Genomic DNA, 26,769 nt, shown 5'->3' on the forward strand with positions numbered 1-26,769 from the left:
TATGCCTAAGTGCAGGCTGGAATATTGGACACTGGAACATGTTGAGGTTGATCTTGAAAAGAATGCGGTGGAACTCAAGTCCCCGCAATATACCCGTGTGGCAACGGCGGTACAGCTTGCTACTGGAGGACGTCCATCATTCTAACGTGAGTGTGATGACGAGATCCAGGGTGTACGCCTCATGTATAGCTCCAAGAGCATTTGCGTGGAGCATGAATAATTGACATCCGTGAGGAGCAATCGGGGTGGCGGGAAAATCTGCGATGCATTCGTGGTGTCGTGGGACTGCGGTATCGGACTGGGGGGCAACTCATGGTACAGCAAAAAACGGCAATTATAGCTTGCAATGCTTGAGCTGTATGTCAACGATTAATCAGGTAGTCAGACACGCTCATCTGGTCAAAGCAGTGTGGATAAGGCACAGACAACAAGTAACAGGAATGATTGTGACTTACGGTGGAGCCACGAGGCATCTGCTTCGAAAGATAAACGCCGCACCATGAATTTCATTGTTCCGATGAAAGACAACATGATGGCAGAGAGCGAAAGCAGACACCACCTGAAAAGGTTATCGAATCTTCAAATAACAATATAGGCATATAACTAAGGGAAAACCAATAATAAACAAGAGGATGAGAAAGGACTCTGGTCAATGGAATGATGTGGCCTTTAGTTTATAAAGCGGGTGAGTGCAGAACGAAAGAGTGCGAGATGAACGGACCTGGTCATGAAAATTCCCATGCAAGCTCTCCCAGTTTTGTGCCCTGTACCTGGTACCCTCTAGATGCCTTCCTCTCCTTCCTCTGCTCTGACTGAGAGCGTACAGCCTTTGCTGGTACATTCTCAACCTCGACTAATTCCTTCACCTTGAGAATTTTTCCTGCAGCTTCTGGACTGTGGACTTGATACACGGTTTGCATGCGTCTATGCAGCCCGAGTGCTACCAAGGTTTCCTTCTTCCGTTCACCTAGTGCAATTGCAGAGCGGCGGAGAGTGATTTTGAAGTGGGTGTTTGGTTCTGATTTAGACGCTACTTTTGTTTGTGCCGCTGTCGCGAATGACCGTGACGAAGGCCTGAATATGTTGTTCGATGTTATGCGGAACAGCGACGCCATAGTCCTTGCAAAGTTTCAGTCGATGCGGCAAATGTCAATTTCGATGTTCGCTTACTAATCAAGTGTTGAATATTGGTCCAAATTGGGACGCGTTGGAACTCCTGATTCACGATTGCGTTTGTCGAGATGAGCTCACTATATCGCTCTGCAATCAGTGCCCGAATAGCAAAGTTACCACAGCTACCACCAAGTTACGAGGACGATGATGAAAAATCCGAGATTGCTGATGGAATCGGCGAACTCTCGACTGGCATGGGGCCACCTCCACTGTATGTCACCTTCCATCAGAGTCCAATTCTTTCTTGCTCACTGTTGAATAGACCACGGCCAAGTACATCAACACGAAAGCCAAAGCCACCAAATCCCGAATTCAAGCCATCAAGTCCTGCTTCATACTTTTCACAGGCATTGCAGATATCGCTCCCTACCCGAGCCCTCGACGTTCGGGTATATTACACTCCTCCGAAGTACGACAATGGAGGTGTTATAGTATTCCACCACGGTGCAGGATATGCGGGTACAAGCTTTGCATGTCTCGCGAAAGAGATAAGTGAGGTCATGAGGGATAATGTCGGTGTTCTGGCCTTTGATGCCAGGAGACATGGTATGTATTCGCTTCAGGTGGATGCTGAATATTCATCGTCTTTTCAGGAAAGACAACGTCATCTCAGTCTGATGAAGACCTTTCGATCAATGTCCTTGTTGATGATTTTTGTGCTCTGCTACAGACGATCTACCCAGATGTGGCAGCAGCTCCGAATTTAATGGTAAGCTTCATTCTCCCTTTTATGCAAATCGAATTAACGACACTCTGGATAGCTTGTTGGACACAGCATGGGAGGATCTGTCTGCGTTCGCGCCTGTCCCATACTTCAACAACGCAAATACAATATCGCAGGAGTAGCCGTTTTGGATGTAGTAGAAGGTACCTATTATTACATCAAATCCTGTAATTTACTCGAGTTTGACCCATCACCAATAGGCACAGCAGTAGAAGCGCTGCCTCACATGCAGGCGATTCTCAATTCTCGACCCGAGGGTTTCGATAGTGTTGAAGAAGCAATCGAATGGCAGTACGTGTTTGGCGTTGCCTTTCGTAAATGCTATATTCACGTTTGCTCATACAGCGTCAATACGGGCCTTATCCATAATCCCATTTCTGCCCGTGTTTCGATTCCATCTATCGTTGTTCCTGCGGATTCTCCTCTTACGCCCAGCACGCGTGCAAATATTGGATTCAAATACAAGTGGCGTACACCACTCCGGTCGACGGCGCCATACTGGGACAGTAAGCCTACGCTTGCTCCCTTGACTTGCACCACCCGCTCATACCGATTGACTTTCAGGTTGGTTCCCATCGCTGTCGTCTCTATTCCTCGGGCTTCGCTCCGCACGGCTCTTAGTATTAGCAGGCGCAGAGCGCCTTGATACGACGCTCATGGTCGGTCAGATGCAGGGCAAATTCTGGCTCGAAGTTATGGCTGGTTCGGGTGTGGGACATCTCGTGCACGAGGTTCGTCGCTTGCTTGCGATAGACGTTTACTTATTTATGTTGACATGAAATTAGGACGATCCGACAAAACTGGCAGAGATTCTGGCAGATTTCTGGAGGCGCAATGAACGCATCGTGGTTCGAGGTAACGTCATCAAGGCGGTCGGGGAGGTTTAGACGAGTTAGACATGTCAATCAACGTATCTTTGGTTGTGCGCTTTTTTTCTTTTTCCGCAGCGTAATCGTTGCGCGCGTCGACCTAAATCACAGGCAAGGTGCAGGACATAGGTAACATGAACTTTGAAGACGGTCGCATTATTGGGTCAAAACTTACTCTCCACTAATAAGGAGACATCCCATCAAAATTCAAGTAAGGTACCTCAGATAAATGTGCTGATACGAATAGAACCAAGATCTTTCGTCCAGCTTCGTCTCATGCAAAATGAGAATGAGGCCAAATATACAGTGGTTGGGCTAGGATAGAGCGTTAGCTGGGTTCGAACGCTGGCGAGTTTGCTGTTGGGTGGGCGGGAAACTCGAATGCAGTTGAATGAATGACCTTCATAAGCATTTATGGTATACGAAACTGGTATTATTGAAGGAATGTTAAAGTGCCAATGTAAATCAACGGCAAATTGAATATTACAATGTGATGGCAAAAATGAGTGAGTGAGTGAGCGAGAGTGTGTGTAAAACGAGCGAGCGGGTCGTATGGTGCAGTGAGGAAAAACAAATTGCGAGGGAAGGTGATGTTAATTGCCGCTCAGCTGCCAGTTCCTCACGAATTTAATTTGTCGTAGCATAGGTGTACTCAGTGGTGGCGAATCCGACTTGAGAGTTTGTCGTGTCGAACACCGAGTAAAAACGCTCACTATGGAAGAACAATTCAGTATTTTATTTTCCCGGAGAAAAATGTAGCTCAACGTACAGGAAACAGTAGCCATTCGTGAAATCATCACCAGAACCACTGGAACTCCCACTGCTACTGACAACCAGGTATATACCGTCGCTGGTACCGTTAATGGCGCTGTTCAACGATCGAGGCCAGATTTGCGCATTCGGGGTGAGCTCATAAGTGACCTCGCCAATAGTGAGATACAAGGATGATAGCTGGTCGTACTGGTCGGATGAGATCTTTAACAAGCCAGTGGCCTCATCGAGGGTTCCCCCCGTGGCAGACTGATATTTGTCGAAGGCATCTGAATAGTGGTTTAGAAGGGTTTTCATGTCGCACGGGACACCTACCGGAGGGAATGTAAATCAGGGTGGTTCCGGTATCGACGATACCAGCTGTCTCATCTAAAATGAGCGTATCCCCATAGCTGATGGATTGATTAATGCCCCAATATCCACTCGCTGGAGATGTCGATGTGATCGGCACGTAGCTAACGCCTCCAGTGATTTTGGAGGTGTCATAACCACCGAATGTGAGCTCGCCACTACTATTATCGGAGGAAGCAGGTGCGAAGAACACTCCGAGTACTTCCGAACTAATCGTTTCCTGATGATAGAGGTTGTCCATCACAGTTGCAACTTGACCTTGATTACTGACGGTGCCTCGCGTTAAACCAACTGGTCCAAGGCCAAGAAATCCATCCAGGCCCTCCGTCCCTAAGGATACACGTGCGACGCCAATAGATTGGTTGTCGATGACCAAATCAGAGTTGAGCGTCACGGTGTCTGTATATTCCTCTCCAGCAACGTCCCCACTACCATATGCAACCCACTGGAAGCGGTCTGACAAAATGTATGTGCCACGTGGAAACAAACACTCACGAAGATACCGCCTGTGTCATGGCTTGTAGCAGTCTTCTTGTAAGCCTCATCCTCGATCCAAGTATTTGAGCTTCCCGTGTCTACCAGAACTGTGTCTGAATCGACAATGCGTCAGATAAAGAAATGGCAGGTAAACGAGCAGCTTACAGTACGTTGGTGGACTCCCCACGCCAATGTCAGCGGTGTATAGCATCACATTATTGGTTGCACTGATGGAAGAGCTGCCGCCAGCTTGTCGGGCTTGGATTCGAGCTCTATCTGCAGCCGCGATGTTCTTGATCCCGTACGAGTTTATTCTAACAGCGAGCTTGAGCGTAGCTGGGCTTGACGCTGTCCGAGGATGAGGCAAAGCGCTCGCTGATAGAGAGAAGAAGGCAAGCGCCGGCAGGGCAAGAAGAAATGAAAGCGATCTAGTAGAGGGAACCATCTTGCCGATGGCATCCCTCCTACTAGTACCTGGGCCGTTTTATATGGTGCCAGTCGGTAGTAGAAATATCATAACGTTACTCTGGGAATATCATGGAGGCGAACAATAGCAAGGCTTCGAGGCAACTACGTTAGCTGCTTGAAATGTAACTAGGCCCGGGGCTCTTTGTGTGGAGACCATTTCCTGCGTAGATGAGTGTCGGTTAGTAAGTGGCTGCAGGGGAAGTCTGGAAATGACCTTTGGATGACCTGCAGGGGAACCTGTTTAGCAGAAACCTGATCGGTAATTCATTGAGAAAGGCAATTTTAGGCTTGCTATAGCCCGTTTGAACATTTATTTACATAACGTAGATTTTTTTTAAAGTTCAACGTTCAAGCTCAAGCTCAAGCTCAAGCTCAAGGCCCATTTGGAAGTTCTGAATCCGAATGCATTGATTGATTCAAACAATTGCGTGGTTTGCATTGATTTCTATGATCAGTAACGTTAACCCATGGGCCATGTTAGCCCACCTTACTACACCAACCACTCAGTCGGACCCGTTTACCTGCTCCGCTCTATCTGCCAACTCGTCTAAATTCATGTCAGTAGTGTAGTAATACTGAAGTCATCATGCGTGGTGTGGGACGGCCAATGCGCCAACTGTAAACTATATCTTACACCAAACTCGGGAATTAGCCGGATAACCCATATGCGTGGTATTCCGGTTACACGACCAAGTGTGCTCTTTCTTTGCGGGCGGGAAACTCGGCATGCAGGCAGAATGAGTGACCTCTATGAGCATTTAAACTAGTATTAGCGAAGGAATGTTAACGTGCCAATGTAAATCAATGGCAGATTGAATATTACAATGCGATGCCAAAAATGAGTGAGTGAGCGAGCGAGAGTGTGTGTAAAACGAGCGAGCGAGTCGTATGGTGCATTGAGGAAGAACAAACTGCGAGGAAAGGCGATGCCAACTGGTGCTCAGCTGTCAGTTCCTTATGAATTTAATTTGTCGTGGCATCGGTGTACTGAGTGGTGGCGAACCCGACTCGAGAATTTGTCGTGTCGAACACCGAGTAAAACCGCTCGCTATGGAATAACAATTCAGTATTTTATTTTCCCTAAATAAAATTGTAGCTTAACGTACAGGAAACAGTAGCCATTCGTGAAATCCAAGCCAGAACCGCTGGGAGTCCCAGTGCTACTGACAACCAGGTATATACCGTCGGTGGTACCGCCAATGGCGCTGTTCAATGATCGAGGCCAGATTTGCGCATTCGGGGTGAGCTCGTAAGTGAGCTCGCCAATAGTGAAATACAAGGATGACAGCTTCTCGTACTGATCGGATGAGATCTGTAGCAAGCCAGTGGCCTCATCGAGGGTTCCCCCCGTGGCAGACTGATATTTGTCGAAGGCATCTGAATAATGGATTAGAAGGGTTGTCATGTCGCATGGGACACCTACCAGTGGCAATGAGAATCAGGGTAGTCCCGGTATCGACAATACCAGCTGTCTCAACCAAAATGGGCGTAGATCCATAGCTGATGGATTGGTCAATGCCCCAATATCCATTCGCTGGAGATGTCGATGTGATCGGCACGTAGCTAACGCCTCCAGTGATTTTGGAGGTGTCATAACCACCGAATGTGAGCTCGCCACTGCTATCACCCGAGGAAGCAGGTGCAAAGAACACTCCAAGTACTTCCGAACCAATCGTTCTCTGCTTATAGAGGTTGTCCGTCACAGTTGCAACTTCGTATGTATTGCTGACGGTGCCCTGCGTTAAATCAACTGGTCCAACGCCAAGAATTCCATCCAGGCCATCCATATCTGAGGATTGAGATGCGACGCCGATAGATTGGTTTTCAATGACCAGGTCAGAATTGAGCGTTACGGTGTCTGTATATTCCTCTCCAGAAACAGAACCAATGCCATATTGAACACTCTGGAAACGGTTTGACAAATGTACGTGCCACGTAGAAACAAACACTCACGAATGTATTGCCCGTGTCCTTGCTTGTAGCAGTCTTTGCGTAAGCTTTGTTGGCCCCGATCCAGGTATTTGAGCTTCCGGTGTCTACCAGAACTGTGTCTGTGTGAAATTGACAATACGTCAGATAAAGAAATTGCAGAACCACGAGCAAGCTTACAGTACGTTGGTGGACTCCCTACGCCGATATCAGCGGTGTATGTTGTCACATTATTGGTTAGACTGATGGAAGAGCTGCCGCCAGCTTGTAGGGTTTGGATTCGAGCTCTATCTGCAGCCGCGATGTTCTTGATCCCGTACGAGTTTATTCTAACGGCGAGCTTGAGAGTAGACGTGCTTGACGCTGTCCGAGGATGAGGCAAAGCGCTTGCTGACAGAGAGAAGAAGGCAAGCGCCGGCAGGGCGAGAAGAGATGAAAGCAATCTAGAGGTAACCATTTTCCGATGGCATCCTTCCTACTAGTACCTGCACCATTTTATATGGTGGTCGGTGGTAGAAGCATCATAACGTTATTCCGGAAATATCATGGAGGCGAACAATAGCAAGGCTTCGAAGCAACTACGTTAGCGCTTGAAATGTCACTAGGCCCGGCGCTCATTGTTGACTTGTGTGGATATATACTATGTCCTATGAATTCATCTACGCAGGAAATGAGTTAGTAGCTGCAGGGGAAATCTGGAAATGACCTTTGGATGACCTGCAGAATTTTATTACACTGTGAGCCTGTTTAGCAGAAACCTGATCAATAATTCATTGAGAAAGGCGTGATTCAGCCCATTTGAACATGTATTTACATAACGTAGATTTTTTTTAAAGTTCAAGTCATATTTGGAAGTTCTAGTCGCAGTACTAGTAGCTTGATCAGCCGATCAAGCCATCGTGTGGTTTGCATTGATGGCGGAATATTCTATGACTAGTAACCTCACGTTGCACCAACCCTGGGTCGGACCCGTTGACTTACCTGCTCCGCTCTATCTACCAACTTCATGTCAGTGCCATAGACCTGAAGGTACTGGCTAATGCGCTGACTGCAAACTATTGTTATAATTCATTGTTGGTGATACCTGTACACCGAACTTGGGAATTAGCTGGGTGACTGGTACAGATTAGGATTCTATAGGCACTTGATCGTGTGTCTGAATACTATGATGCTGATAACAAACCGGCAAGCTTCTAATCAAGATCTTCCTCGTGTGCACAGAACCATGACTCTGATCTCAGGGCTTCATACCTTTTTATAACTTTGCTATACAGTGGACATAACGGGGTTAATCTTATGCTGAGCACACATAAGATGCTGGAAGAAAGTCGTCATGGTCAGAGTCCGGTCGGTAAGTTTACCATAGCACCATCGCTCTCAATCATGGACCAATGCACATTGAACACAAAATTCAAGTACGTTACGTTGGGCATATATGCTGATATGAATAGGAATTTAATTTGTTATAGCATAGGTCCACTCAGTGGTGGCGAACCCGACTTGGGAGTTTGTCGTGTCGTACACCGAATAAAATCGCTCGCTATGGAAGAACAATTCAGCAACAAATTTTCCTGGAAAATGTAACTCGACGTACAGGAAATAGTAGCCGTTCACGAAATCCAAGCCAGAACCGCTGGGGCTCCCAATGTCAGCGAGGACCAGGTATATGCTGTTGGCATCACCGTGAACGGCGGTGTTCAACGATCGAGGCCAGATTTGCGCATTCGGGGTGAGCTCGTAAGTGACCCCGTCAATGGTGAAATACAAGGATGACAGCTGGTCATACTGGTCGGATGAGATTTGTAACAAGCCAGTGGCCTCATCGAGGGTTCCCCCCGTGGCAGACTGATATTTCTCGAAGGCATCTGAATAATAGATTAGAAGGGTTTTCATGTCGCACGGGACACGTACCAGTGGCAATGAGAATCAGGGTGCATCCGGTATCGACGATACCAGCTTTCTGATTCAAAATGGGCGTATCCCCATAGCTGATGGATTGATCAATGCCCCAAAATGTACTCGCTGGAGATGTCGATGTGATCGGTACGTAGCTGATGTCTCCAGTGATTTTGGAGGCGTCATAATCGCCGAATGTGAGCTCGCCACAGCCATCATCGGAGGAAGCAGGTGCGAAGAACACTCCAAGTACTTCCGAACCAATCGTTCCTTGCGTATAGAGGTTTTCCATCACAGGTGCAACTTCACCTGTATTACTGACGGTGCCTCGCGTTAAATCAACTGGTCCAAGGCCAAGAAATCCATCGATGCCTGCAGTTACTGAGGCTTGAGATGCGACGCCAATAGATTGGTTGCTGATAACCAGATCACAGTTAAGCGTTACAGTGTCTGTATATTCCTCTCCAGAAACGGAACTACCATCGCCATATGCAATACTCTGGAAACGCTTTGACAAAATGTATGTGTCCCGGAAAAACAAACACTCACGAATGTATTGCCTGTGTCCTGGCTTGTGGCAGTCTTCTCGTAAGGTTTTTTGGCCCCGATCCAGATATTTGCGTTTCCGGTGTCTATCAGAACTGTGTCTGTATGAAATCGACAATGTCTCAGATAAAGAAATTACGGAAGCACGAGCAGCTTACAGTACGTTGGTGGACTCCCCACGCCGATGTCAGCAGTGTATATCGTCACATTATTGGTTACACCGATGGAAGAGCTGCCGCCAGCTTGTCGGGCTTGGATTCGAGCTCTATCTGCAACTGCAATGTTCTGGATCCCGTACGAGTTTATTCTCACAGCGAGCTTAAGAGTAGCCGTGCTTGACGCTGTCCGAGGATGAGGGGAAGCGCTCGCTGACAGTGAGAGGAAGGCAAGTGCCGGGAGGGCAAGAAGGGATGACAGCGATCTGGAGGGAACCATGGTGGTCTGTAGTAAAAGCATCAGAACGTAATATCTGAATGACAGAAGCGAACGATAACATGATTTCGAAATGATTACCTTAACTTGAAATGTGACTGGGCACGGGGCTCATCGATGCATCACCGCGTGGAGATGTATTTACTATTCGAGTCCCATGAAATTCATCTATGCAGGAAATAATTGTCGGATAGTGAATATTTGAATAGTTGCAGCGGAAGTCTGAAAATGACCTGCAGGATTTTATTGTAAAACCTGTTAGCCAAAACCCTCAGTAGTACTAGCCAGTGTCACTGAACAAGAAAGGCGCGCGTGATATGGCAATTTCAAACATTATTTACGTAACGCTCTACACTTGTTCATTTTAGTTCTGTTACAACTCGGAGCCTTGATCACTTTGGAGTCAAAATTCTATCTTCGCGCGCTCCACAGAGATATTGAGTCCCGTCAGTGCCAAGTTCTTCAAAGTTCGTTCCATAGATGTCCCATTGCCTGCTCTCAATCATGGACCGATGCACACTAAACACAATTCAAGTAAGGTACGTTGGGTATATAAGCTGATACGAATAGAACGGTGATCGCGCAGGAAGAGGAATTTAATTTGTTGTAGCGTAGGTGTACTTAGTGGTGGCGAACCCGACTTGGGAGTTTGTCGTGTCGTACACCGAGTAAAACCGCTGGCTATGGAAGCACAATTCAGCAATTTATTTTCCCGGAAAAAGTAACTTGACGTACAGGAAACAGTAGCCGTTCGTGAAATCCTCGCCAGAACCACTGGGGCTCCCAATGTCAGCGATGACCAGGTATATGCTGTTGGCATCACCGCCAACGGCGGTGTTCAACGACCGAGGCCAGATTTGCGCATTCGGGGTGAGCTCATAAGTAACCTCACCAATAGTGAAATACAAGGATAAGAGCTGGTCGTACTGGTCGGATGAGATTTGTAACAAGCCAACATCCTCATTGAAGGTCGCCCCCGTGGCAGACTGATATTTGTTGAAGGCATCTGAATAGTGGATTAGAAGGGTTCTCATGTCGTACAGGACACCTACCAGTGGCAATGAGAATCAGGGTGCTTCCGGTATCGACGATACCAGCTGTCTCATCTAAAATGGGCGTATCTCCATAGCTGATGGATTGATCAATGCCCCAATATGTACTCGCTGGAGATGTCGATGTGATCGGCACGTAGCTGACGTCTCCGGTAATTTTGGAGGCATCATAACCGCCGAATGTGAGCTCGCCACTGCTATCATCGGAGGAAGCAGGTGCGAAGAACACTCCGAGTACTTCCGAACCAATCGTTCCTTGCGTATAGAGATTTTGCGTCACAGTTGCAACTTCGTCTGTATTACTGACGGTGCCCTGCGTTAAACCGACTGGTCCGACGCCAAGAAGTCCATCGACACCGTCACCTATAGAGGTGCTAGATGCAACGCCAATAGATTGGTTGTCGATAACCAGATCAGAATTGAGCGTTACGGTGTCTATATATTCCTCTCCAGAAGCATATTTCTTTGCGTCCTTCTTTGCGTCCGACTCGTAGCCGTATGCAACGTACTGGAAACGGTTTGACAAAATATATGTGTCCCGGAAAAACAAACACTCACGAATGTATTGCCTGTGTCCTGGCTTGTGGCAGTCTTTTCGTAAGCTTTGTTGGCTCCAATCCAGGTATTTGAGCTTCCGGTGTCTACGGAGAGTGTGTCTGCATGAAATTGGCAATGCATCAGAAAAAGAAACTGGGGAGCACAAGCAGCTTACAGTACGTTGCTGGACTCCCAACACCAATATCAGCGGTGTATATCACCCCAGTACTGGTCACAGTGATAGAAGAGCTGTCGCCAGCTTGTCGGGCTTGGATTCGAGCTCTATCTGCAGCTGCAATGTTCTTGATCCCGTACGAGTTTATTCTAACGGCGAGCTTAAGAGTAGCCGGGCTTGACGCTATGCGAGGATGAGGGGAAGCGCTCGCTGACAGTGAGAGGAAGGCAAGTGCCGGGAGGGCAAGAAGAGATGACAGCGATCTGGAGGGAACCATCTTTTTGATGTGGCATCCTTCCTAGGTGAGCCATTTTATATGGTGGTCTGTAATGAAAGGCATCAGAACGTTATTCTGGCAATATCTGAATCACAGAAGCAAACAATAGCAAGATTTCGAAATGACTACGTTAACTTGAAATGTGACTGGGCCCGGGGCTCATCGCGTGGAGATTCAGATGCTATTCGAGTCCCATGAATCATCTATGCAGGAAATAATTGTGGGTTAGTGAATAGTCGCAGCAGGAGTCTGAAAATGACCTTTGAATGACCTGCAGGACTTTATTATAAAACCTGTAACAAAAACCCTCAGTAGATTTCTGAAAGGCGTGATTGGCAATTTCAGCTCATTTGAACATTATTTACGTAAACGCTCTGTCCAACTCGGAGCCTTAATTGGTTCCGACACGAGTCCGAGTATTTGGTACATACCCTGTTCCAACTCGGAGCCTTGATCGGGTTTGAGTCAGAATTCTGCTTTCGCCACTGGCAGGAAACGGATTGCTCATTCAACTTAGTGAGTGCATGAGACGGAATGTTTTTTAAAGCTTACTTCAATCGAGGATCCAGAAACGGACAACATGTCTAAGTCGTCGTTGCTGTTTGCGAGTGTGAGGATGTTGATGCATTGATGGCTGACAGGGACGGTGGTATTGACGCGGGCTCGTGTTTTCGAATACTTGTCTGATGCCGATAACTTATAGAACACAATGGTACAATCCTCCATACCTGAGACATTGATGCTGAATAACTCGGCAACAGCGTATCCAGCACTGTCAGCAAGATAATATAGAAAGCAGGCTTCGGTAGAGAATGATGATGTGAAGATGCCAGCGTTCCAGGAGTACGGCACACATGGTCAGTCAGGCTATCATCTAGACTTATACCGCCACAAAGCGCGATCACACTTAACAGTTGTACAATGTGCAAGTCCAGGACACAAAGAATGAATGACTGCCTTCCTCATGTGTCGTGGGCTATCTGGAGCTGATCAAGCACAACTTATCTCTGGCAGGCGCTTGAGACCCGTATGTGAACCGTCTTCCTGATACGGTTCAATGTCCTAGGCCTCTGCCCAATGTAGACTAGTAAGCATCAAGGATCAATACCAACGCTATACTGTACCTCCGTGTATCGAGCTAACCGTAATGCGTCACAGGGCCTTGGTTACATTTCTAATTTATGCCCCACCATAACGCGTTAGAGGAGGTCAGCCACTCCAACATACAGGCATCCGATGATGGGCCACTGGTTGCTAACTTTGCAACTGCTGCGGTACGTCACCCACAATCCACGCCATACGGTTGCCTCTATACACAGATATATAGTTCAAGAACACATCGATGCGCTAACCAAGCTCAGGTGCTTACCAATGATGCCGCTCAGCCTTTAAAAAGAGTTTCAAGATTGGCCGCAGCACTTCAAACGCCATGTCTCAGTACGCCATGATGCAGACACTTGTCCTGTATGACACCCTCTCCAACCTACCAGGCAATAACCTTTCAGCCAACCCCGCAAAATCGAGGTCAGTAATTCATATTCTGTATGTCACACTTTGGTATCTGACCAGCCTACTGCGCCCTAGATTCGTTTTGAGCTACAAGGGTCTTCCGTTCGTGACTGTCTGGGTCGAATACTCAGACATCTCGATCGCTATGAGGGCTATCGGTGCAAAGCCAAACAAACGCTCAGACGGCTCGGATTTTTGCACCGTTCCCGTCCTCAACGACCCTAACACCGGCGCCCTCATCAGTGACTCCCTCGAAATCGCCTCCTACCTCGAGAAGACATATCCTGAGAAGGCCATTTTTCCCAACAACTCAGAATCCTTGATACGCGAGTTCAACTCCACCCATATCAGACTCATTCTACCCGCTTTTAAGTCTATCTTCGTACGCTCCGTAGAAGTATTGAGTCCCGCCAGTGCTAAATTCTTCATCAAAGTTCGTTCCATAGACATCCCGCTGCCTTGGGATGCGACTTACGACGAAGACTGGGCCCTACTAGAGAAGGGGTTCAATACTGCTTACAAATGGTATCAGAAGACAGATGGGAAGTGGTACATGGGCGACACTTTTTCGTATGCAGACATCATTGTAGCTTGTTATTTGCTGTGGTTCAAACGAGTTCTGAAGGAGGATGAGTGGGTCAGGATCAGTTCTTGGAATGGGGGGAAATGGGCTCAAGTTCTCGCAGATGTTGAGAAGGAGTGCGGAATAGCGTAGGAGATTGCGTGTACTATAGCAGACATTTAAAACAATGATGAGTTCCTTCAACAGGTCAACCCAGGCCACCGTCGTAACCACGAAGTGAGCACCACACGTCTGGCTTAGGTCAATGTTGTGTGGGCCTGGACCCCCTGAGCCTGAGCTGATTGAACTAACTTACTAACATAGATAGCAGTGCACACGGTCAGTCAGGCTGAGTCATCGATGCATAGACTTATACAGCCACAAAGCGCGCATCAAGTTTTGTACATGCATGCAGGCCACAAAGAAGGAATGGCTGCCTCCCTTGTGTGTGGTGGGCTGCTGGGAGCTGATCAATTATAACATCTGGCGGGCACTTGACACCCGTACGTGAACCTCTTTTTGATGACTCAACGCCCTAGGCCTCTTAGTACGCATCAAGGATCAATACCAACACTATCATATACTGTACCTCTATATGTGGAGGTAACCGTAATGCGCCTTGGTTGCATTTCTGAATCATACCCCACCATAATGCGCGTCGCGTTAGAGGTAGGTCAGCCACTCCGACACAGCTTCCGATGACACCACTTGGTTGCTAACTTTCCAACTGCGGCGGTACATCGCCCATGATCCATGCTGCATGGAGGTATGGTTCCGATGTTCAAGCATGCTAACCAAGCTCAGATGCTTACCAATGATGCCACTCAGCCTTTAAAAAGAGTTTCAAGATTGGCCGCAGCACTTCAAACCCCACGTCTTAGTACACCATGACGCAGACACTTGTCCTGTATGACATCCTCTCCAACCTACCAGGCAACAACTGGTCACCCAACCCTGCAAAGCCGAGGTCAGTAATTCATGTCCTGTATGTCACTTTGATATCTGACCAAGGTCTACTATGCCTCAGGCTCGTTTTGAACTACAAGGGTCTTCCGTTCGTGACTGTCTGGGTCGAGTACGCAGACATCTCAACCGCTATGAGGGCTATCGGTGCAAAGCCAAACAAACGTTCAGACGGCACGGATGTTTACACCGTCCCCGTCCTCAGCGACCCTAACACCGGCGCCCTCATCAGTGACTCCCTCGAAATCGCCTCCTACCTCGAGAAGACATATCCCGAGAAGGCCATTTTTCCCAACAACTCAGAATCTTTGATACGCGAGTTCGACTCTGCCCATTTCAGATTCATCGTACCTGGTGTAAAGCCTATCTTCACACGCTCCACAGAAATAATGAGTCCCGCCAGTGCGAAGTTCTTCATCAGAGTTCGTTCGATAGACATGCCGCTGCCTTGGGATGCGACTCACGGTGAAGACTGGGCCCCACTAGAGAAGGGGTACAATACTGCTTACGAATGGTACCAGAAGACAGACGGGAAGTGGTTCATGGGCGACACTTTTTCGTATGCAGACATCATCGTGGCTTCTTGTTTGTTGTGGTACAAACGAGTTTTGAAGGAGGATGAGTGGGTCAGGATCAGTTCTTGGAATGGGGGGAAATGGGCCCAACTTCTTGCGGATGTTGAGAAGGAGTGCGAATTGGCGTAGAGGATTGCGCATACTATCACATTTATTTCGGAGACATTTCAAACAATGATAAGTTCCTTCCACAGGTCAACGCAAGCCAGCATCATAGTCACAAAGTGTGCACGCTTAGGTCAATGTTGTGGGCCTGGACCCCCTGAGCCAGGATTGGACTAACAAATAGCTGCCGGCTCGGACTGCTCGGTATCAATTGTGTCCACCTTTGCAATCCTTTTGACCTCCAAGTTGCTCTTCCAGCACGCCGTAGAACACTGACGCAAGCTCACATCCTGTTATCACTTCTCATTGCTCCTTTTTCGTTCTTTCGTTCCAGTGCTGTGTGGCGACCACCTGTACTTTTCATGAATTGGTCCCCAGGTATCACGACAATACAACAATACAACAATAAAAACTACTGGAAATAAAACGGTTACATCGTTCTACCTGGGGGTGACTTCACGATATGCAAACAATATTCACTGTCCTCCTGTTACCCACTGTTGTCTCACGCTATTCTCACAGGAACCAATAGAACCTCTCAGTGACGGCAATTGTGTGTTGCCTATTCTCATTGTGGCTGTGAAACAGACATTGACGAAGCTCTCGCTTTTCTTTTCCCGGCGCACATACTGGCTGATGGGCTCGCGTTTGCCTCGAACGTGCGTTCTTCTCTCCACAAAACCTATTTTGCGTTATTAACAGCTCTACATCGTCGATTCGTCGAAGTCCAACTGCTCAAGAGCCACTGTATTCGACGAATCACGTTTTATTCTCATCCTTACTGCTCCTGTTGGACAGTGAAACGCAAACAGATTCATTGGCGACTACTCTCAAAGGCTGCCAAGGTTTCGCTCTCTCGCACAGTTCTCGATTTCAGAACAGATCTCTTTGCTCATTCGTCAACCATATGTCCCGTGTCAAAAGCCGTCGAGTTTGAAGAGGAAGCGAAGGGACATTGGTGCAGGTATAGTGTATAAAAGTCTGCCTTTGCAATAAAGCAACGACCGATGGTCACCCCTTGTACTAACATAGATACGGTCAGTCAGGCTGAGTCATCTAGACTTATACAACCACAAAGCGCGCATCACATTTTGTAGAATGTGCAAGTGCAGGCCACAAAGAAGGAATGGCTGCCTCCCTTGTGTGTAGTGGGCTGCTGGGAGCTGATTAACTATAACCTCTGGCACCTGTAAGTGAACCTTCTTCTCGATGATTCAATGTCCTGGGCCTCTTACTAGTATGCATCAAGGATCAATACCAACACCATACTCTATGCGTGCGTGTAACCGTAATGCGCCCAATTGGTTGCATTTCTAATTCATACCCCCATTAGAGGAGGTCAGGCACTCCAACGCAGCATCTGATGACACCACTGGCTGCTAACAAGGTGCAAGCTTTTTCTCATTCTCATATGTATTTGGTTCTGCTGGCACGACGGCGCCTTTTTATTCTGGTCCTATTGGTGTCAATCTTTCCAACTGCGGCGGCGGTACATCGCCCATAATCCATGCTGCATGGAGGTATAGTTTCGCTGTTCAAGAATGCTAACCAATGAAGCCGCTTAGTCTTTAAACAGATTTTCAATATCGCTGGCACGACGCTGTCTCTTTATTCTGGTTCTATCGCTATCAATCTTTCCAACTGCGGTGGTACTACATCGCCCATAATCCATGCTGCATGGAGGTATAGTTCCGGTGTTCGAGGATGCTAACCAAGCTCAGATGCTTACCAATGAAGCCCCTCAGCCTTTAAAAAGAGTCTCAAGATTGGCCGTAGCACTTCAAACCGCACGTCTTAGTACACCATGACGCAGACACTTGTCCTATATGATATCGTCTCCAACTTACCAGGCATTAGCTGGTCACCCAACCCCGCAAAGCCGAGGTCAGTAATTTATGTTCTGCATGTTACTTTGATATCTGACCAAAGTCTACTACGTCTCAGGTTCGTTTTGAGCTACAAGGGTCTTCCATTCGTGACTGTCTGGGTCGAGTATGCAGACATCTCGACCGCTATGCAGGCCATCGGTGCAAAGGCAGACAAACATTTAGACGGCATGGATGTTTACCCCATCCCGGTCCTCAGCGACCCTAACACTGGTGCCCTCATCACCGACTCCCTCGAGATCGTCTCCTACCTCGAGAAGACATATCCCAAGAAGCCTGTTTTTCCTAACAACTCAGAATCCCTGATCCGCGAGTTCAACTCTACCCATTTGGACCAGATCATTACGCCTTCTATCAAGTCCATCTGGGTACGCTCCACGGACATCATGAGTCCCCGCAGTGTGAAGTTCTTCACCAAAGCTCATTCCATAGACATCACGCTGCCTTGGGATAAGAGTTACGATGAAGATTGGGCCCTGCTAGAGAAGGGGTACAAGAATACTGTTTACAAATGGTACCAGAAGACAGACGGAAAGTGGTTCATGGGTGACACTTTTTCGTATGCAGACATCGTCGTCGCTTGTTACTTGCTGTGGTTCAAACGAGTTGTGAGGGAAGATGAGTGGGCCAGGATCAGTTCCTGGAATGGCGGGAAATGGGCCCAACTTCTTGCGGATGTTGAGAAGAAATGCAAGTTGGTGTAGAAAGAAGAAGTGCAAATTGGCGTAGAAGAATTGTGTATACTATAGCAGTTATCTCGAAGACATTTCAAACAATGATAGTTCACTCAATAGGTCAACATTGTAATCACGAAGTGCGCTGGCTTAGGTCAATGTTATGTGGGCCTGGGCCCTTCTATGTTAAGCCCAAGCCGACCTATCGTACTCATGACAAAATAGACACCAAAATCGCAGCGGGGACGGTACTCAAATACTCACCAGTCATGGCTTGGAAGAAACAGAACATTAGAAATAACTGGACGCAGGCTCATGATATGTATTTCTTGTCTTTGTCATTTCTTTGTACCCAAAACGATATCAAATATCGAACTCATACGTCTTTGATTCCGTCAGTAGCTCAGACGTCCCAGAACTTTACAGCCTTCTCTGCTGCTGTAAATTTTACCTCCTTGCTCGCTCACCCTCATTCTCTGTGGTGGTCACAGAGTCTGCCTTACAAAGCGACAGTGCAAGTGACATGATCCTCATCAAATATAAATTAGTAGGGGTGTCACGAGCGAGATCTTCACCAAAAGCCTCTGGAATGAGAAACCAAGGCAGATGAAGTGGAGCAGGGTTGCCAGTGAGAACAGCGGTGGGTGACCATAAGGAGTCGGCAGTGGAAGAATCAGGGTGATCGATGATGGTCACAGTAAAAACAACCAGTGGGGTGCCAGAAGTGTTCAAGGCCGGACCACGAGAGGGGAAGAGAACATCGCCCGCCAGCAGAGGAAAGAGTAAAATCAAGTGGGGCAATAGTCCATTGCAAATATATGTTGGGTAGGGCAATGGCAGGGAACAGCCCTCATCTGAGCCGCCTAAGTAACCACACAAAGGGAGAAAAGCCCAAGCTTATGCACCAACTGCGATACAACCCTCAAAAATCAACATATTGCGAATGTCCATCGTATCAGATCCTTTGCAGAATCAGATACACCTACATAATCCACAATGGGGGGTAAGTTCATCGTTAGCGGAGATGTCCGGTTCATATAGTGATTGAGGGTTGCGCAAAAGAATGTCATGGTGAACGATCGTAAGACTTACATTTCTCATTTCCGAATAATATACGACTCATCGCATCAAGACGAAATCCTATCAATAGCACTACGCGTTTAGCCGGAAAAATCACAATATGTTCCGTCCGTTGATGGCTTGGACCCGATGATAGCTGCCAACAGATCCTTGACATTATTGGCCAGGGAATTGAGAACGTAGATCTACATCATCAAAACCCTGAGTGGCTGTACAGCACCGCACAGTGCCGCAGTGCCATACAACCACTCAGGGTTCATAGGGAAGTCCCTCATGCACAGCCGAGCCACAATACTTGGGCACTTTTGCTGATGGAAGCGCACTGGTAAGTCTAGCAAGGTCCAGCAAGGTCCGGTTATTATCCCACAGCCACATGATGCCTTCAGAGGCTGTTGAATCACATTTAGTGATGTGCATGGCCCGGCTTTGGGCCGTGAGCTGGCCAAAGCCGGCCCCCATTGAGCCGGGCCAAGCCAGGCCAAAGTCATGGCCTGCTTAGGGCTTTGGCCTGGCCCACCATTTTGCAAAGCCGGAGCTGGCGGCTCGGGCCGGGGCTTTTAGTGTATTATGTATTGCCTCGGACTTGTGTTTCCAGTGCCAGATTCTATTTTTACTTTTGTCTTCTGCTTCGCCTCACCATCACCACACCATCGCTATGGCTGCTGCCACTCGACTGCATCCGCAATCACAATCATGATGATGGCTGCTGCCACTCATACAGATGCGCAGGCTTGTGTACAAGAAGAACTCAATAATGTTGTGGGGTGTACACGGCGTAGGTTATGCTTCGAGGTATGTCTTATTTGAGTTGCATTTTTGTCCTCTCACCTTTGGGTCTGACGTTCATGTTTCAACATTTAATCCTCAGCGTTGGATTGACGATGCACTGCGGTCATATGCGCAGTGATCTCCAATTTTTTACTTTTGGCTTTGGCCGCTGGTGAGTAGTATTGTTCATCTCTTAAATTTATTGTTACATCTAACTTTGTATGTCTTCATAGATATTTTAGGGTTTGGTTTGCATTACTTGATGTCTCCCTTCCAGCTCGTCTCGTCCATCTCCTCTCCCTCATTCTCCTCCTCGCCTTCTTCCCTCCTCCTGCTCTCATCCGTCGTCCGTATTCGTCCGAGCCACGTCAGCAGTTGCTGATGTGCACTGGGCGTTTACGCATGGCATTTGCGATGTTGGGAATGGTGTGGTGGAGCTACTCAATAACATTGTGGGGTGTACGCAGCGTAGGTTATGTCATTCATCTACTGGATAACATAATATTGTTTAATTTTTGTTCTATATACCTCTTAATCATTGATTTCATTTACCTACTCATTTTCGTACTCAGGCCGCAGCTCAGGCCAGGCCGGGCCAGGGCCAAGCCATTGTCGAGGGCTTTGGCCCGGCTTGTGATTTTTGGGAGCCCAAGCCGTCTGAAGCCAGGCCGAAGCCGGGGCTTTCGAGCCAAGCCGGGCCGGAACATCACTAGAATCACATTGGGGTTTTTGATATTTAGGGGAGGTTTATATTCTATGCATTGCTGACAGATTTCGAGGTAAAGATCAAGAAATCATCTCTATTCGACTGCTGAATACATCTGATTTCATACAATAGTCATTATACAATTGTGTAGCTATTGGGCTCAAAACCTGAAGAGTTTTGTGACCCGAAACATTGTTTTGAACCTGCAGAGAAAATCCAGGATGTGCTGTCATGCCCAAAACAGAAGGAGCCCTGTGACGTGTCAAGGTGTAGACTGGACTCCCACTTCAAAGGAGAAGGGCGAAGTGTTAACATACCTTATTAACTCATCAGAGGCATGGTATAATGAGTGAATGGCTCCAGCGCCAAGGATACTTGCAGATATGGTGCCAATATCAGCACATGTTTGTGCAAATACGCTGTGAAAGCTTCACTGGTCCATCTCCCCATGAAATTGACCACATTGAATGGGACCCCACACAACAAGTACTCTAGAGTCCCTCCAATGTGCAAGCCATGTCCCTTCAGGTTTCCCAAGTGTGCTCCCTTTACTATTCCGCTAACTCGTTTCCAGAATTCTGTCTGTGTCAAGGGCCTCATTCCTTTTGGATGTTTCCAGGTGAAAAGGTGAGATTCAGATGTTGGATTGTTAATGGCAAAATGATTGAGCAAAGCTGTCTTTGGATTGGTGTGATTGTCTTGTTGTGCCCAGTATACTCCTTGGCCATTGTCCAATGTCTTTGTGCACGGAAGATCTTTGTCATGAGAAGGTCATGGCGGTCTTTGACATCCATCTCTACATTTGAACATTTCACATGCTTCTTCGGATCAAAGGCCTTTAACGATTTGACTGTGAGCTCCCCCAAACAACACAGGGCATAAAAAGCCATTGTCAGACATGTGTAGACTGTGGTGTCAAGATGCTTGGAAAGATCTAGATGTGCATGAATGTTGAGAATGAGTTTCATAGAAAAGGGTTCCCATTTCATGTGTTTGGATGTGTCCGGGGTGAGTTCCATTGCTCCTTCTAACACTGCCTTCAATTCATCCTGTCGAACTCTCCATGGCTGGCCATGTAACTGAAGAAAAGTCGGGCCCCAGCAGTCAAACGGGCAAGGTTATAGACATAGGGAGTAACAATCCCAGCAGTAGTTGCATCTAACGTAACGAGAGGTCATGACATGCCTAGCGTGAACCGGCCATGCAACTTAGACATCACAGTGATATTCTACGAACGAGGTAGCAAATACATCATGTAGGTCGGTGTAGAGATACAACAATTGCTGTACACTACACGAAGTAAGTGTTTAGCAATATACAAATGTTGTGGTCGTGCACAGCCTAGTCTGCTATACTTGCAAGACAAGTGCGTTCGACCCGAGGGGTTAGCTATTTGGAATGGTCTGTAGTTAGTGAAACGATAAATGGTCAAAAGTCCGAGCGTGAGAAACAAAGTCCGAGGGTATATCTACGATGTCCGACGCCAAAGCGTCGGGTCCGATGTTTTTGGGTTTTGGGTTTGGGTTTAGCGGGTTAGCGGGAACGGCGATAGCGAATGTCGGGAAAGTGAGCGGTATGCAGATGTATGATAATGACGGGTATTTCGGATAGAAAGAGTGGTAATATTTGCAATGTCAACTAAGAACTATGAAATATTGGGTTTGACCACTAAGTATCGGGAAATGGCTCCCTACTACTTGGATAATGAAAATACTCGTAGTCAGTCCAATATATATATAAGTATGTAGAAATCCGGAAGGCCATAGGCGAAAGTAGCGGCCGATGATTTCGGGTCCGAAGTACATGTAAACTAACACGAGGCGCTGCGGATGATGGGAAAACATGTAATAGCGCTTGCTACAACGTGAGTAATGTGTGAAATAATCAACTACTCACCTAGTGGGGCTAGCAAGACAGGACGGGACACAGATAGGACAAGTGCGCGGGAAAATATCAGGTCCGATGCAGCTAAAACATTAGGTCCACTAGTCAAAGTGTCGGGTTTGCGTCGGATTGTGCGGGTTACATCAGATAGTGACGGGCATCGAACATGTATCGGGAAATCAGTGAATACGAGCCTAGCGTGAGCTCGAGTGCTACATCGGCTACTTATATACTAATGGCAACTGCGCACGGACCATGCTATCCAAAATAGGTAAGTGAATGATTCAAACTTCAACAGTAATGTGTGCCATGCTTTTATAGCATAAATATAGTTCACTAAAGTCTTCCCAGAATATGATCCGGCACAACTTGACACAAAATTCAGCATCGTGTGCGTGTAAACTGGACAATGCTGCACTTCTGGTATGTTCCTTTCATCGCAAAAGACATGAAAAACAAGCAAACTGGCTCCATAGCACTCTCTTGTACTTGGTGCCCATGACAGATTCATTACTGTCAAGACCCTTTGAAGGTCTTCTTTGGTGATTGCCAAGCAGCTTCCATCCAACATGTTTGTTAACCTAGACTGTCATGGGAACCACAGCTTTAGCCAATCTCATGCTAAACAGTGAGGGTGTTGTAGCACTCGAGCTTGCACTAGGCTCGTATTCACTGATTTCCCGATACATGTTCGATGCCCGTCACTATCTGATGTAACCCGCACAATCCGACGCAAACCCGACACTTTGACTAGTGGACCTAATGTTTTAGCTGCATCGGACCTGATATTTTCCCGCGCACTTGTCCTATCTGTGTCCCGTCCTGTCTTGCTAGCCCCACTAGGTGAGTAGTTGATTATTTCACACATTACTCACGTTGTAGCAAGCGCTATTACATGTTTTCCCATCATCCGCAGCGCCTCGTGTTAGTTTACATGTACTTCGGACCCGAAATCATCGGCCGCTACTTTCGCCTATGGCCTTCCGGATTTCTACATACTTATATATATATTGGACTGACTACGAGTATTTTCATTATCCAAGTAGTAGGGAGCCATTTCCCGATACTTAGTGGTCAAACCCAATATTTCATAGTTCTTAGTTGACATTGCAAATATTACCACTCTTTCTATCCGAAATACCCGTCATTATCATACATCTGCATACCGCTCACTTTCCCGACATTCGCTATCGCCGTTCCCGCTAACCCGCTAAACCCAAACCCAAAACCCAAAAACATCGGACCCGACGCTTTGGCGTCGGACATCGTAGATATACCCTCGGACTTTGTTTCTCACGCTCGGACTTTTGACCATTTATCGTTTCACTAACTACAGACCATTCCAAATAGCTAACCCCTCGGGTCGAACGCACTTGTCTTGCAAGTATAGCAGACTAGGCTGTGCACGACCACAACATTTGTATATTGCTAAACACTTACTTCGTGTAGTGTACAGCAATTGTTGTATCTCTACAGCGTAATTGAGAAGATGTAGGAATGAGACCTTGTTTGTATGGTTGGGGGATGGCTGGTACCTCTGGTGGGAGAATGGCTTTAGAGCGCGTGTTACCAGTGAGTGCATTGTTGATGTTCACGGGCATGATCAAGGGAATCTGTGATGATGTGGTCACATTTCTCAAAGCTGTTATTGGAATAAATGAGAGGAGTTTATGTGACAGTGACTGATGTGTGGCTGACTGTGTCATAGTCTGCTGCATTCATGGAGATGATGAACGGATCAATGATGTATGGTTGGAGTGCAATTGGGATTGGGAGGGTCGGGAGCAGAAACTCTGTGCTGCTGTATATTCCTCTGGATGGGTCATTGGTGGGGTTGCACTTGCTTGCAACATATGTTGGGTGGAATGAGTAATGCTCTGAGGAATCATGGATAAGAGAAAAGATTCATCGAAACACTGCATTGACTGCCAAGTTCCTGCTGTGACCATTCTTCCACTCTTCAATGACTCCCTGGTTGTCCCTGTAGACTCTGAAGTGATGTTCTGATCCCCCTCCCCGCATAATATGCTGAATGAGGAGTCCGAAGCCGACTGCTTCTGCCCAACCAATGTCTTTGGATCCATTGAGTGTTTGCCAACCTTTGCACAGTCACCATGCTCTCCATCTATTTCCAACAATGATAGCAATTCCAATGCCTGAACTTGCATCTGAAAAGGCCGCTGGGTCATGCAACATGAGGGGTCTAGGTATTGTGCATCCCATGAACGCACTTTCGAGCAAAGTCTTCCACCAGTCCAGGTCTGCTGAAAGGTTTTTGACTGGTTGTCATGAGAGAAAAGGCTTCTCTGCAGCAAGGCATAACATGCTTTCCAAAGATGTAAGGTACACACTGTAGGACTTGGAGTCCTTGTGGCCTCATAGAGGTCTATTTTCCGATGCATGTTGAATGCTAATCATTACCCAAATTATTCCCTATCATATCCGACTTAATACGCACCAAACCTGAAAAACATCGGACATTGGACATTGGGTTTCGCATTGGCCAATCGGATGTCATGCGCACTTGTCCTACCTATGTCTAGTCTCATTGCACTAGCCCCACTAGGTGCATAGTTACTTGTTTTCACATCACTAACATTGTCAACCGCATTATTACATGTATTCCCATAGTCCGCAGTACATCATGTCTTATTACATAGGACATCAGATCCGAAATATTGTGCTACTACTTTCACCTATAGGGTTCCGGATTTCTATGTATCTACATAAATATTGGACTCCCCATAGCATCATCATCATCCGAGTAGAGGAGAATTGTCCCCGATGCTTAGGGGTCAAACACAATATTTCGTAGTTCTTAGTTGACATTGCGAATATCATCGTTCCTTCACCGTCCGTATCAGTCATCGTTATTATTGCGCACACCGCTCGCTTTCCCAATGCTCGCTATCGTGTCACTATTAGTTTCCGATACCCTGAAACCGAACCTGATAACCCAAAACCAGAAAAACATCGGACCTGACGCTTTTGCATCAGACATCGTAATTATACCTTCGGACATTGTTTCCCACTGTCTTGTTACTTAAGGGTCTTATATGAAAGTTGTGTATAATGACAACACAATTATACACGTGAAGACTTCTTGCCAGTCCTTAAGTCCACGGTGTAGCACTCGGATCGGCGTTGGGCTCGTATCCTGCCAATTCCATAGGTATCCCACACTCATATTCCTCGACACTCCATTTACCTTCCGAGAGTTCCGTGCGCTCGTCCAGTCATCTGAAGGTCGTCTGTCCATTTCTGAGGCCTGTATACAGTTCTGATCCTCCGTACCATGTCCCGTCCATGTTTGTTTGACTTCGCTGGTGCGTTTTTCACTTGGTTATCTGTTATTGATTATGTCTAGGGGCACATATGTTGTCGGCCCATCAGTTATATGTATAACAACACACCTTGTGCCTTATTACATGCATATCTCTGTAGCGGCTTGCCTTGAGTCTTATTACATTTCGGATGTCTTATCTCACTACTGGTTTCGCCTACGCAGTTTCTGGACTTTCACGCTGTAGGATATAATCTGCCTTGCTAGCTACTCACACTTCACTTCACTTTCCCTGCTACAAGTCATAGTTAGTAGAGTCACTTTCGGATAGTCGTACTTCGTGCAATTGATCTTTTGTTCATTCGGAATGATTGTTTGGCCTGACCGCTGTCTTACTAGGATGTGAAAACAGTAAAATCACCAATTTTCAGTATCCTACCACGGTCAACGGTTCAGACAAATACCAATGGTTGATAACGTGGTTGTTTGTGGGAAAAGTGTGTTGAGTTCTCAAAGGAAGTACACAGTGACTAAAGGGGGAACAGAATCAATAACTGGCTTGATGCAGTGCTATGATCCTAAAGAAAGTCAATAACTGGCGCAATGCAGTGCTACGACTTCAATGAATACAGATGTATAACTTATGCAATGATTCTCAGAGCTATAACGATACTCCCTATCTTCTCAAACCAATTGGAGATCAAACTAAGCCTCTAACACGGATCAGCCCAAACTAATACGTGGCTTTGAAACCTACTCTCTGCTGCTCAAGCGCTATACGATGAGTGTGACACAGGACAGACTTAAGTGGGCCAAGTTCTTAATATTAGTGACTGACTGTTAGTCTTATTTGTCTTCCCTTGCTGATGAAAATATCTATATTCTCCCCACAGAATAGATTTCCTGTGTCTAAAAGAGAACTGGAATATATCTGCACTAGATGACTGATAACTGTGTACCAGCTAGTGTAAAAAGTATGGCTCAATGTTGGCCTCAAATATGCTTCTGTATGTCATGGGAAACAGTGTCAAAAGTGGAATGAAATAACTTAATATTTCACTCAGTATGTCACTTAGTATCTTAGAGGAGAGAATTTA

General features: G+C 46.8%; 11 protein-coding genes across 11 annotated transcripts; 5 read left to right on the forward strand and 6 right to left on the reverse strand.

Moving 5' to 3' along the window:
* Positions 1-247: 247 nt before the first annotated feature.
* Positions 248-1,149, reverse strand: F5147DRAFT_708748 (uncharacterized protein). The gene is made up of 2 exons (XM_041438150.1): positions 456-1,149; positions 248-395 (listed from the first exon to the last, which is right to left on the reverse strand). The coding sequence occupies exon 1, from the start codon at positions 1,113-1,115 to the stop codon at positions 726-728; it is 390 nt and encodes a 129-aa protein (XP_041289924.1). The 5' UTR covers positions 1,116-1,149; the 3' UTR covers positions 248-395; positions 456-725.
* A 77-nt stretch (positions 1,150-1,226) lies between these two features.
* On the forward strand, positions 1,227-2,988 carry F5147DRAFT_616417 (Alpha/Beta hydrolase protein). The gene is made up of 8 exons (XM_041432539.1): positions 1,227-1,384; positions 1,436-1,719; positions 1,767-1,882; positions 1,935-2,040; positions 2,098-2,188; positions 2,243-2,403; positions 2,462-2,628; positions 2,683-2,988. The coding sequence occupies exons 1-8, from the start codon at positions 1,242-1,244 to the stop codon at positions 2,782-2,784; spliced, it is 1,170 nt and encodes a 389-aa protein (XP_041289925.1). The 5' UTR covers positions 1,227-1,241; the 3' UTR covers positions 2,785-2,988.
* Positions 2,989-3,393: 405 nt separating this feature from the next.
* Positions 3,394-4,810, reverse strand: F5147DRAFT_776602 (acid protease; the record flags this gene model as incomplete). Its single annotated transcript, XM_041441874.1, has 5 exons — positions 3,394-3,478; positions 3,536-3,806; positions 3,853-4,333; positions 4,384-4,478; positions 4,531-4,810. 5 exons carry the CDS (start codon positions 4,808-4,810, stop codon positions 3,394-3,396), a joined length of 1,212 nt encoding a protein of 403 aa, XP_041289926.1.
* A 701-nt stretch (positions 4,811-5,511) lies between these two features.
* Positions 5,512-7,534, reverse strand: F5147DRAFT_762666 (acid protease). Its single transcript, XM_041440597.1, has 6 exons — positions 7,469-7,534; positions 6,943-7,421; positions 6,787-6,884; positions 6,257-6,737; positions 5,940-6,210; positions 5,512-5,881 (listed from the first exon to the last, which is right to left on the reverse strand). The coding sequence occupies exons 2-6, from the start codon at positions 7,217-7,219 to the stop codon at positions 5,797-5,799; spliced, it is 1,212 nt and encodes a 403-aa protein (XP_041289927.1). The 5' UTR covers positions 7,220-7,421; positions 7,469-7,534; the 3' UTR covers positions 5,512-5,796.
* A 683-nt stretch (positions 7,535-8,217) lies between these two features.
* Positions 8,218-9,639, reverse strand: F5147DRAFT_776604 (acid protease; the record flags this gene model as incomplete). Its single annotated transcript, XM_041441875.1, has 5 exons — positions 8,218-8,302; positions 8,357-8,627; positions 8,674-9,157; positions 9,208-9,305; positions 9,363-9,639. 5 exons carry the CDS (start codon positions 9,637-9,639, stop codon positions 8,218-8,220), a joined length of 1,215 nt encoding a protein of 404 aa, XP_041289928.1.
* Positions 9,640-9,965: 326 nt separating this feature from the next.
* F5147DRAFT_708768 (aspartic peptidase domain-containing protein) lies at positions 9,966-11,452 on the reverse strand (the record flags this gene model as incomplete). The annotated part of the gene is made up of 5 exons (XM_041438151.1): positions 9,966-10,317; positions 10,372-10,642; positions 10,689-11,151; positions 11,247-11,344; positions 11,401-11,452. Coding segments are annotated over 5 exons (969 nt in total), but the record flags the coding sequence as incomplete, so codon positions are not given.
* Positions 11,453-12,875: 1,423 nt separating this feature from the next.
* On the forward strand, positions 12,876-13,925 carry F5147DRAFT_312099 (uncharacterized protein). The gene is made up of 2 exons (XM_041429169.1): positions 12,876-13,201; positions 13,262-13,925. Exons 1-2 carry the CDS (start codon positions 13,107-13,109, stop codon positions 13,899-13,901), a joined length of 735 nt encoding a protein of 244 aa, XP_041289930.1. The 5' UTR covers positions 12,876-13,106; the 3' UTR covers positions 13,902-13,925.
* Positions 13,926-14,491: 566 nt separating this feature from the next.
* Positions 14,492-15,466, forward strand: F5147DRAFT_708794 (uncharacterized protein). The gene is made up of 2 exons (XM_041438152.1): positions 14,492-14,715; positions 14,776-15,466. Exons 1-2 carry the CDS (start codon positions 14,636-14,638, stop codon positions 15,413-15,415), a joined length of 720 nt encoding a protein of 239 aa, XP_041289931.1. The 5' UTR covers positions 14,492-14,635; the 3' UTR covers positions 15,416-15,466.
* Positions 15,467-17,195: 1,729 nt separating this feature from the next.
* On the forward strand, positions 17,196-17,981 carry F5147DRAFT_776608 (uncharacterized protein; the record flags this gene model as incomplete). Its single annotated transcript, XM_041441876.1, has 2 exons — positions 17,196-17,275; positions 17,336-17,981. 2 exons carry the CDS (start codon positions 17,196-17,198, stop codon positions 17,979-17,981), a joined length of 726 nt encoding a protein of 241 aa, XP_041289932.1.
* Positions 17,982-19,785: 1,804 nt separating this feature from the next.
* F5147DRAFT_776609 (uncharacterized protein) lies at positions 19,786-20,512 on the forward strand (the record flags this gene model as incomplete). The annotated part of the gene is made up of 4 exons (XM_041441877.1): positions 19,786-19,823; positions 19,900-19,971; positions 20,042-20,267; positions 20,372-20,512. 4 exons carry the CDS (start codon positions 19,786-19,788, stop codon positions 20,510-20,512), a joined length of 477 nt encoding a protein of 158 aa, XP_041289933.1.
* Positions 20,513-20,640: 128 nt separating this feature from the next.
* F5147DRAFT_746958 (uncharacterized protein) lies at positions 20,641-21,494 on the reverse strand (the record flags this gene model as incomplete). The annotated part of the gene is made up of 3 exons (XM_041439899.1): positions 20,641-20,664; positions 20,881-21,224; positions 21,254-21,494. 3 exons carry the CDS (start codon positions 21,492-21,494, stop codon positions 20,641-20,643), a joined length of 609 nt encoding a protein of 202 aa, XP_041289934.1.
* Positions 21,495-26,769: the final 5,275 nt, after the last annotated feature.

Source organism: Suillus discolor, assembly GCF_016758755.1.
Source record: "Suillus discolor strain FC423 chromosome Unknown F5147scaffold_50, whole genome shotgun sequence".
In the NCBI taxonomy this organism is placed as follows: Eukaryota; Fungi; Basidiomycota; class Agaricomycetes; order Boletales; family Suillaceae; genus Suillus; species Suillus discolor.

What these genes read in the sequence shown, in the direction of transcription:
- F5147DRAFT_762666 (XM_041440597.1), bottom strand. Translation starts at nt 7,219, where the DNA reads ATGGTTACCTCTAGATTGCTTTCATCTCTTCTCGCCCTGCCGGCGCTT. An exon ending in AGGACACGGGCAATACATTC is followed by an intron (nt 6,738 to 6,786) that starts GTGAGTGTTTGT and finishes AACCGTTTCCAG; the next exon opens with AGTGTTCAATATGGCATTGG. An exon ending in ACGAATGGCTACTGTTTCCT is followed by an intron (nt 5,882 to 5,939) that starts GTACGTTAAGCT and finishes GTTATTCCATAG; the next exon opens with CGAGCGGTTTTACTCGGTGT.
- F5147DRAFT_708748 (XM_041438150.1), bottom strand. Translation starts at nt 1,115, where the DNA reads ATGGCGTCGCTGTTCCGCATAACATCGAACAACATATTCAGGCCTTCG.
- F5147DRAFT_312099 (XM_041429169.1), top strand. Translation starts at nt 13,107, where the DNA reads ATGTCTCAGTACGCCATGATGCAGACACTTGTCCTGTATGACACCCTC. An exon ending in GCCAACCCCGCAAAATCGAG is followed by an intron (nt 13,202 to 13,261) that starts GTCAGTAATTCA and finishes ACTGCGCCCTAG; the next exon opens with ATTCGTTTTGAGCTACAAGG.
- F5147DRAFT_708794 (XM_041438152.1), top strand. Translation starts at nt 14,636, where the DNA reads ATGACGCAGACACTTGTCCTGTATGACATCCTCTCCAACCTACCAGGC. An exon ending in CCCAACCCTGCAAAGCCGAG is followed by an intron (nt 14,716 to 14,775) that starts GTCAGTAATTCA and finishes ACTATGCCTCAG; the next exon opens with GCTCGTTTTGAACTACAAGG.
- F5147DRAFT_616417 (XM_041432539.1), top strand. Translation starts at nt 1,242, where the DNA reads ATGAGCTCACTATATCGCTCTGCAATCAGTGCCCGAATAGCAAAGTTA. An exon ending in CTTTGATGCCAGGAGACATG is followed by an intron (nt 1,720 to 1,766) that starts GTATGTATTCGC and finishes TCGTCTTTTCAG; the next exon opens with GAAAGACAACGTCATCTCAG. An exon ending in GACGGCGCCATACTGGGACA is followed by an intron (nt 2,404 to 2,461) that starts GTAAGCCTACGC and finishes ATTGACTTTCAG; the next exon opens with GTTGGTTCCCATCGCTGTCG.